The 10,898-nt window shown below is 37.3% G+C and overlaps 1 protein-coding gene across 1 annotated transcript; it reads left to right on the top strand.

Annotated features, from left to right (window-relative positions):
• The first annotated feature begins 3,590 nt into the window (after nt 1–3,590).
• PPP1R14D (protein phosphatase 1 regulatory inhibitor subunit 14D) lies at nt 3,591–9,218 on the top strand. The gene is made up of 4 exons (XM_072428488.1): nt 3,591–3,920; nt 5,322–5,411; nt 7,545–7,577; nt 8,983–9,218. Exons 1-4 carry the CDS (start codon nt 3,729–3,731, stop codon nt 9,049–9,051), a joined length of 384 nt encoding a protein of 127 aa, XP_072284589.1. The 5' UTR covers nt 3,591–3,728; the 3' UTR covers nt 9,052–9,218.
• Nucleotides 9,219–10,898: the final 1,680 nt, after the last annotated feature.

The following is a 10,898-nucleotide window of genomic DNA, read 5'->3' as shown; positions in this document are numbered from 1 at the left end:
GTTACTGTACTCAAAGGCCTCCACACTCACCAGAACTCCAGCACCTTTCAAATCTTGTGGACAGAAGATTGGGATCATGGATGTGCAGCTGACAAATCTGCAGCAACTTTGCATCTATTGACAAAAATGCTGCTAACGTATTATCCTCAGACTTGCCGGATTTAGGAGTTGGCAATCTATTGCAACAAACAACATGATCCTTACCTTTCTACCTAACTAGCATGTTAACCCCTTAGATGATTGCCTCTCTCTGTGGCCTGTATTTTTATGTGAATTTAAGGAGTAATAAAATGCCAACAGTCTGGCCTAAAATGCAAACAAAAAGGGGCCTTCCAACTCCTGGTTTCCCATATGGCTATTCAATGTGCTTGGCACACTTGATGCCCTCTGAAGCACATAATTTAAAGAATTCTATTCCTAGAACTACCAATAATGTGGCAAACCCATTGAAACAGGTAGGAATGTTTATTATGTGTGGGATATAGAAAAGTTTTTGTTTTTTTACAGCATATATAACGTTGGCCATTGTCTCTGATAGATTTCACTGTCTCCAGGCGCTACAGTAAACAAACATATCTAGGGTAATTATTGTCAGGTTAATTAGCCTAGTTTGTAGACCCAAAAGAGTGGACACTCTAGTCAAGCCAGATTTGTTTTCAATGCAGGGTCATAAATTAGGAGATGCTAGGGTCATATGGAGGATTATTTTGGAGCATGTCCAGCAGTTAGTGTCCTAGATTCTAAAAACAAGACAGACAGGAGCTAATCACACATTCTCAAGTAGCAGGAAAGTTCTGGAAGTAGGGAAAATTATATTCACGTCAAACTCTCTGTATGGTGAGGGGACATCACCTGGGATACCACCAAGATCAATACCCTGAAGAGAGGAGCAGATTGCACTTATATCATCCACCGTGTGTATACTTCAGGGAGACTAAAGTGAATACTGCAATACTATACAAAGGAGAGGTATTCCAGGACAACTTTATTCTATTACAGGAAATTGCTTTGCATTAATATAGGCATTCCAATGCTTCTTATATTTATATATATATATATATATATATATATATATATATATATATATATATATATATATATTTTATGTGTAATATTGTCTCTGTGTATCAGTGTATTAGTTTAATTACTCATAATCTATTAGTTGACTCTATTGCTGCAAAGTTTTAGGAGTGCGCAGAGATTATACAATCTAATTGTAAGGTGTATGGTCATCTCATTGGCGGAGTAGCAAGATTAATGTTGGCTGTTGTTGTTGGTTAGTTTTTTTTACTTCAACTCTTGTGGAAATTGTGTGAATTAGAATTCGAAATTAAAAAGGGGGGGGGGGGGGCAGAAATTGGCAGAGGAGACATACAGAGTTTCTTCAGTTATAAAAAACGCTCCCTGTCACTCACTACATCTTTATACTCTACGATAAAATATATTTTTATACTTTCCTATACTACTGTATGTGTTGTGAATTTTACCTTGTCTTTCACAACTGTACCTTGCTTTTACTTTGTACTTTTGCTATCTTTTCAGGAATTATTAAACCAAGGTGTGTCTGGTCATACCATATGGTTAACTCATGGAATACGACAATTCCCAGTAAGTAATAAACTTTGAAATACTATCCAGTCTCATATTACACAGTGCTGGCTGATTTAGGGTGTACAACGTTAAGAAAGGTGTTGCCCACTGCAAATTATTGGAATCCACTTGGTAATTTATGGCTAGTAACAACAGAAAAAAAGTGAAAACACAAAGCTATGATGTGATTATAATAATTTTATCCATGCTACAATTAGCCAATGTTATATAGTAAGTGATGTCTTTATGGACATTTAACACAATCAGGAGATTTCAGACCCTAGTTTAAAGTTCAGTAATAATCAGGAAAGCACAATGAGAGAAACCAGTTAGGTCTCTGTTTGCTACTGTTAGTTCAGGACTAAATCCAATCTTCATTTTAACAAACAAATAAAATAAAGTTGGTCATAAAAGAAATATTAACAAAACAGATTTTGGTGCAAAACTCCCAGAGCTAAACACGGCAAATATTTTATGCCACCACTGGGTGCCCTAGTCTTCTGCATGGAATGACAACCACCATCATTTAACCTACTTCCCCTGAGCCCAGGTCATCAAGGACCCCAGCAGGTGACAGGACAGTGAAGGACAAGCAGTACAATAAACACATCTATCAATAAATCTATGTTATAGGGTAAATCTTTGTAAAGGGGACTCAATGCTGTAAAAACATTTTTGTATTAGTAAAGGGACTGGGGCCATTGGAACCTCTGTTGTTTGCAGCGTGTTGTTGTTTGTACTGTCTACCTTAGAGAACTACCTTTCACTTCTTCCACCATGGAACCATCAAGAAGAACAAGTAATCCTATCCCATTCCTATCCTATAAGCTAATGCCATTGGACCGCAAACAGGGGGAAAAAAATCTTGCAGTGCTCTAACTATTCTTCTCTAAATTCAAAGATTAACTTTAATTTTTAGTTTTTTTTATTATTTAATATTTATTTGTTCACAGAATATAAGTTTAAACGTAGCATTCTGGCCATATTAATCCTGAAGAGGAAAGCCTTAAGGTTCCTAAACATGTCAGATAATTGTTGCCCAAGCAGGAGCTCTAACATTTATACATCGGTCACCATATGTCATTTATTGATCCATCCTGGTGAATTATTGAGCAATGGGAATGACTGCCATGCATGTAGATATAGGAGAGCTAGTCCTCCCCTCTCCGTAGAACAGACGGTGCGCTATGTGCACAGCACTGAGTTGTTCATTTGTCACCATCATGAAAGATCATTTCCAGCAACAAAACCTGGATTTGTGTACACGTACGGCTACGTTTAAACTTGTTGCAGGAACAAACATTCCTTTGTGGCTTCCAGGAGAAGCCACCTAGCTGCTGCGCTGGTTCCTAAAGGACCAGCATTTGCACCCACTTCCACCCCAATTCATTCTGTATGGGTTCCCACAGATAAGTGAATCACCTGGGTAAATGATTCGGGGGTTAAGGAAGCTGTAACCACACCGCAACCTCACCACCGCTGAACATAGCCCAGAGTTAGAAATGTCAAAGGAAAACCTGTAAGGTGAAAACATTGAGCTTGCCAATACTAAACTTTCTATTGAAAAAATTCTTGATAACTGGCTACTATACAAACTCAAAGACTTTAATACTGATCCTGCCAATAACACAGATATACAAGATAGAGTGATGACTTCACTACCTTCATGCTTGTCTCAGGTTGTCAATGTAATATGAACAGACATAGCCAGACAAAAACATTTTCGGACTGCAATGCACCTTTGTATGGGTTTCCTTTTATATTGTGTAGTTATTTTTACAAACAAATTCAATGTTAGCAGGGTGTGAGAGATAGTAATGTAACAAAAGTAATGTAATGAGCCATAAAACCATTGGTGCTATCTTGCAATTTATGCCTTTAGATTGATATTAGATAATATGTGAACATTTGATCTCTATCTGGCCTGGAACAGTGAAACACAAGAACCTGGCACAGACTTTGCTTCCTTTTAGCCTCTAGAGCTGCACCTTTGTCACAGTCTTTCCATGTCTCCTGCCTTATCACATGTATTCTGATCCCTCTGCACACCTACAGATCTGTATAATTCAGGAAAAAGTGGATCAAACAAAACAAGCTGGTCCTCGGAAGAATCACAGGTCAGTGCTCCATAAAGGTGAATGACAATGGCTACCAGTGACAGTAGTGCTCCTCGGGTCACCTTCCTAAATGTGGAAAAACAAGATGATGAAGACAAGACACCTAAGAAGCTAGGTAAACTTACAGTGAAATACAATCGCAAGGAAGTACAGCGCAGAATTAAACTAGAAGAGTGGATTGATGCTCAAATACATGAACTCTACCAGACCAAGGTGAGGTTAAAGCACATGTGGATTTTAATTCTATAAAGTTTTAGTATCTAAAATTTGGCTGTTCATCAAATAAATGCAAAGAACATCTATCTAAAAAACAAATGCAGTTGCAATTACTGCATTGATCTTATGGTAAATATGGCAAGATATCAAGAGATTACCAAATCATAATTTTAGTTGTTGCCTTTTTTTTAAGTGTTTAAATGGGTAACTTATTATTTCACATAGGCTGGCGGTGGGTATGTTGTGGATTACAAAAAATAATTGTGTAAAAAGTAAGTCCACTCTCCTAAAATGTATTTGCACCAACACATTTGCATTTTACATTTTACGTGCAGTTTACCTGTGCTTGGACATGAAGGCTGCATTAGCTTTCCCTTTTCAGCTTTTTTTTTCAACTTGGTGATTCGGGTAGTGACACACTTTCAGTAAGGGTATTTGATTATTGTTACCCATGACTGCTCATTTCATCTGAAAAACCAATACCTCCTTCTCTCCCTATCTTCATACCATGGAAGGAGGTATTTAGTAGTACAAAAAGGCAAACAAGGCTGATAATATGGTGTGAGATTTTAGTGTAGTTCAAAACCACAAGTGCAGTACAAGACACAAGGGAACAACAACCAGTATTTTTTTTTTGTGCTTAAGAAAATGCACTTGGCCTGAAAAATGAAAGCTAATGTGGCCATCCCATCTAGGTACTAATAAGATGCAAAATATTACATTTTGTCCCGGAGTTTAGATATACATTAAACAACAATAGCTCAGGAAAGCAGGCATGTAGAGTTTTGACACGGGGCCAGTAGATTTCACCTGCCATATTTTATTATGTTAAATACTGAAAAATAAACTTGTATCAATGTATTTTATTGCACCATGGTACTTTACAAGAAAAAATAATTTGTTTTACCAAGCTTGCTTCACTTCTGGATACACTGCTGTAGCCCCATAGCCCTCATCCTTAAAAAAGCAATGTGAATATGGAGAGTCATGCACCCCTTTCTGCCCCTGTAAGAGTTTTTGACGGTTAGTGATAGCAGTAGCCCAGCACCCTATTGTTGGATGGGGTAGACAGTTTACAGGACTGTCAGATTTGTTCTTTTGCTGGTGGGATGCAGTAGCATACCTAAAAATATAATATTAATATAAATGTAAGGTGTCTGCTAACAAACTGCAGTTTCACTTTCCACCATAATACTATTAAAAACTGCCTTGGGGTTTCTACCCTTTTATGTAAAGTAAAAATCATGGGGATAGGTCTGCTTTAAAACATCAACCACTGCATGGGCTATAATCTACTGTATATTCTTGCCTGTGGCCTCTCCTGACATTCATATTTAGTGTTTAATTAGAGAAAATTTCATTTCTTCGATTTCAAATATTTTGTTTGCTCTACAACAGGAGGGGCTAAGGGATGAGGACGCAGAGCCAGTAATTGATATTGATGATCTTTTGGATCTTTCAACAGAAGAGCAAAAATGTTACCTACAGGTACAGACCGCAATTTCTATGTGTAAATTCAGAGCTTTATTTATTTAAATATTTACAACACTGTAAAATGTATTTATGTGAATAGCATCAGAGTATACTAAATAATATATTCACAGTTAATCTTTTAGCAAATATATTATAATGATCTTAGTTTTTTTCCCTGGTAGCAGTCACTTAAGGTCAGCATGACCTACGAATTTATTGCAGCACTTTAGATAGTTCATTGTCATGTTCCTACCATAATATACCCTGCCCTGCCAATTTGATTTCTATTTTTTCAACCCTTGCTCATGTACAAGTAGAAAGTATGGGAATGTATTAGCTCAAAAGGTTTCTGGCAAAAATCAGTATTTTTTTTGCACTTATTAACCAGACATAATAAAACAAACAATTTCACGAAAGCAAATCTTAATCTGCATACAGATAATTAATAGCAAATTTCTATAGCTGGAAACATTTTTTTGGGATCCCTTCAAAGTGACAGTTGAACTAACAAGCGATGTACATATGAGGCTGTTCACTCCTGTGGAGCAGAAAGGACAAGCGGGAAGCCTCCTGCTGCATCTTTATCCATAGAGAATGACAGATCATTCCCAGTCGGTCATATGGTGATCCACCCTGACAATCACTAAACAATATACTGGAACTGTTGTTCATAGCAATTATACATGTTGCGCACAAATTTGTGCATGTCTTGTAATAGGATGTGGGCACAACAAACCATTTATGGCTTGGTTCTCTAAAGAACTGAGACAGAAAGGGGGATGCTTGTAATTGATACTGCATGATTAAAGAGGAACTAAACTCAAACTCCCCCAAAACACAAACAATACACTTATCTTCAATCCCGCAGGGCAGTCCGATTCATCCGGAGATCTCTTTCATTGGGTCTCGCGTCGTCCGGGCATCCGTCTTCCGGACAGTGCTCTGGGCACAGCCATCTTTGCCTCTTTTTCCGGGTTGTTCTTCTTACATCAATCGACCCAGGCACGATATCAGTTGACGCAGGTTGGAAAAAAAAGTGTCAATCTTACTGCGCATGCGTGAGATCGGCAAGTTTTTTCCCATTTCACGAAAAGGCTCCTTCCTTCGCAAAGCTTCTTCTGCATCGTCCTGGTATCCGTCTTTGGTCCAACGCAGAGAAAGTGCAAAGAAAAAAAAGGGTGTTGCATTTGAAAAAAAAACATCAGAATTTAAACTTTACATTAAAGGGTTGTCTAACCTGTTATATAAAGTGAAAATTCTGAGTTTAGGTACGCTTTAAAGGCTATATAATATGAGCATTTGTTCTCCCCTGTAATTACTCTGTGGTGTACGTGCACCCTAATGTGCTGCTAAATCCTCTTATCTGGAGCAAGAAAAGCTTTACCAATTGTCTATTAGGAAATAAGAAACAATAGGAGATTGTGAGTTTGGCATTACACTATACAGTACAATACAGCATACTAGGGGATTAATTCACATAAATTGGTGTGTTTAGATATCTGTTGGAAATGTAGAAAAGAGCAGCTGGCTGCTAACACACTGGGGCCTATTTAAGCAGTGAAATTGCAATTTATTGAAACATTACCTGGTGGAGAAATAACTAGTGCCATTTAAACACATAAACCTGGAAGAATCCCCTCTCAGGAATGCTTCAATATAGATCAGATTCAATACTTTCTAAATGGACCCCATTGATATGTCATTTGCACATGATTATGGTGTCCACCCTTGCCTGTAGAATACTGTACCACCAAATTATAATTCCATGTTCAATGTGTGTAAAATCGCCTTTAATTTCATTAATAAAGTTCCTTTATTTAAAAGTTGAGAAAGTCACAAATCAATGCAGTCAATGTATGACTTTTAGGCACAAAAAAGGAACTTCAATAAAACAAAAGTGTGCGGGTGAAATATTTTACGCGCTCTCCCCTATGGCTTATTTAAGGAGGGGATTCCAGGGAGTCAAATGCTGCTTACACAGCAAATTAATATTTTTGTATATTAAAATGGACTTGGACACTTGATGTAGTTCGTACATTAACTAGAATGCATACCAGAAAAGTATGAAACAAACCTTGCTGGAAGCATTATACAAAAAATATACCTGGGCTATTGGGAAGCAATATACTTTATATTTTTGTTTTTCAGGACATCCTACAGGAATGTACCAGACCTACAGAAGTAAGATATACTATTTTTTTTTAAATACACTCATTTTAAATATTATTTATAAAAAGTGAAGCAAACAAGGATCTTTGTTATGAATTGTCTTAGTTTTGTCTATTTTGTTTTAGTTTATATGTAGAGTAGGGAAAGTAAAGTATTTTAAATTACAAAACTAGAAACTCAAAAAACAAGAAGTCAACAGTGGTGGTTGAGAAATGAGAAGTGTTCCCTGCTCCTGGTGGCCTTGTTTTTTCCTATTTATTTACTTTTGCTTACACTGCATTTTGCATGCACCATGTATCATAGTGCCTGGTTCTATTGCCATTGTGGCAGACAGGCCTACTGTAGAAGCTGAGGATAATGTAACTTCTGCATACACACAGAAGTTGTATCCTCAGTGGCCACCCAGTAGCCATTGGTGAACCCTTAAGACTTAGTGGTGAAGACGGGGGCTTCAGGCAATCACTGCAGGTTGCTTAGAAAAAGATAAGCGTGTGCCATAACTCGTTGCTTTTTAAAGCTTTTAAACACCAAGAGTTTAGTCACACTTTAATAGTTTTTTTTATTTACTTATTTATTTAGTTAGAACAAATTGTTGAAAATGTGTTTTATTTCAGCCAGATAAATTTTAGGTTGTTAAGTATTTCCTATTTATTTTTATTATTATTGATCCTTGTGTAGCCCATTTGTTGCAAATATTGATCCAGTACTCAAGGCTTCCAGATAATTTACTACTATACTTTGAATATCAGGATTTAATTTGAACATATTGCAGTCTACAGGTGCAGTCAACAAGTTTAGCGCTAATAATGGGCTTTCTTATTAGACAGCCCAGTTTTCATTGCACAAAATAAAACATCAAAGTGGCTTGTATTCAATGTAATATGTCAGAAGGGATAATAATAAACAATACACTAATATAAAATATCAACTGCTTGTAAATCCTAAAAGAAATAAAAAATTACAACAAGGTCTATTTAATTTTTTCCTAACAAGTACATAAACATAGTAATAGTAGCTTGTGTGAGAATACACAAATATAGGCATACTGATGCTGATGGCTAAATTATTTATCCTGTGAATTTTAAAGTGGATTTTTTCTAGTTTTTTATTTTAATTACAGAGGAACTCTACCCAACACAGATTTTTTTTTCAAATTAAAAAGATATTTTCTGGTGGCCATGAAATTACTTATGGACACCAATGCAAACATAACAATGTGATATCAGCTTTTTAGTTAACCCACCACTGTTTAAAGTGTGTCCCATGGGGTGGAATATTGGTCTGTACCAAAGAGTTGGTGGGAAAATCAGATTCACTACATTATAGTTTGAAAATCATTTTCATCTCTATGCCCACTGCATTTTATAAATGTTTTATAAATAATTGTGCTTCTTAGATTTTCCGATTTGTATTTCAGGAATTCACTATGGACCTGTTAGAGCGATTGAAAGGATTACGAAAAATTTCAGCCTTGCAACGCAAATGATGATCTCAAACACTGCAAATATTTAATTCTTCAGAAATGCAATGTGCTGTACAATGCCAAGACAAAGCAAAGATGCTGGATTCTTGGACTTATCTTCCATGATGGTCATGTTTTATTATTTCAGCTCAAACTTACTGGTTATTATAGGAAAAACGAAAAATTAAAAATATATATTTTTTTTATATGGCTAACCCTTTTGAACTCCAACAAGCCTGATGGCTTTTTGAGCAGATAGTCAGCCATTGGCAGCTCTGCAGATCCAAAGAATAGAGAGGGTCACTGCAGTAGAAGTTGTAAAAAAAAGCTGACCAGCCTTTTTTAGTCCTAACGTATCCACCATGATCTCTCTGATGACTTATGTTGGGCTATGTTTAGTCTGGTGCGTGTTTAAAAGAGTCCCTTTATTCATTTGATTATGAAATAATGGAAATATGGGTATGTATTAATTAAAATTTACATAATTTATTTGCATGAGACAGCACACAGATCCTTCCTGTCACAGTGAAGACTGCAGCCAATAGAGGTGGCTGTGGGCTATATCTGCAACGCTCATAGCCCGGTACCGGTCTGCAACCAGATGGTTGGGGACCCCTGGTATAGAGCATTTTAATTGCTTCCCAATAGCCCAGGTAACATACCTATGCCCATAGACATAGGTAAGAGGGGATATCACTTTCAGTGGAGATAAGGAAATTCCAATCATTGCTTCAACTGATTTTAGTATTAAGTTCTGATGCTGAAATTCACACCACAGTGGTTACAATAAATGCGGGGTTACATGGAAAAGCATTGTAAGACATTGCAACATTGAGGTTTACATACTGTGAAATTTGTCACTAGAAAAGTTAAATTTTTTTAATGTCCTACCTCATTAGTGTAACCATTATTTGTATTCTCATAATAAAGAAGCTATTTTAATGTAGAAGTCAGATGTGTCTGAGTGCTCTCAGGATGCTGTAAAACAAGTTCAGTCTCCACATATACATATCTCTTTGGCTCTTCCTACTGCACTGGGCCTCCTGTGTGTGCAGCATTGCAAAGACCTCACTTCCTGTAAAATTTGACACCTTTGTTTGGGAAAAATGTTGGCTTTATAATCTCTTTCCCATTTATTAACATCAGCAACATGCCAGATTTTAGCAGATAAGTGGCAACCCTACTCCCTCTGTGTGTAGGATACCTGTGCCTTCACTTGCTCTGTGTGAAGTGCATTGGTGATTTCACATCCTGTAAGTGTATGGTACAAGTCACTTTACTTCCTGTGTGTGCGGCTTGTCAGTGACTTTACTTCCTGTGTGTGCGGCTTGTCAGTGACTTTACTTCCTGTGCCTGCGGATTTTCAGTGACTTCATTTCCTGCGTGCGTGCCTTATCAGTGACTTCACTTCCTGGCTATGCAGCTTATCAGTGACTTCACTTCCTGCCTATGCGGCTTATCAGTGACTTCACTTCCTGCCTATGCGGCTTATCAGTGACTTCACTTTCTGCCTATGCGGCTGAACAGTGACTTCACTTCCTGCATGTGCGGCTTTTCAGTGACATCAATTCCTGCCTATGTGGCCTATCAGTGACTTCACTTCCTGCATGTGCGGCTTTTCACTTCCTGCATGTGCGGCTTTTCAGTGACATCAATTCCTGCCTATGTGGCCTATCAGTGACTTCACTTCCTGCATGTGCGGCTTTTCAGTGACTTCACTTCCTGCATGTGCGGCTTTTCAGTGACTTCACTTCCTGCATGTGCGGCTTATCATTGACCTTAAATCCTGTATTTGTAGGGAACCTATAACTTCAGATAATACTTGCACCCAGTGTTACTATTTAATTTGTTCACTTAATCAACAAAAATTT

This window comes from Pyxicephalus adspersus, chromosome 12 (genome assembly GCF_032062135.1).
Source record: "Pyxicephalus adspersus chromosome 12, UCB_Pads_2.0, whole genome shotgun sequence".
In the NCBI taxonomy this organism is placed as follows: Eukaryota; Metazoa; Chordata; class Amphibia; order Anura; family Pyxicephalidae; genus Pyxicephalus; species Pyxicephalus adspersus.
Note: the sequence above shows the minus strand (reverse complement) of the source record. Positions and strands in the feature narration are given on the sequence as shown.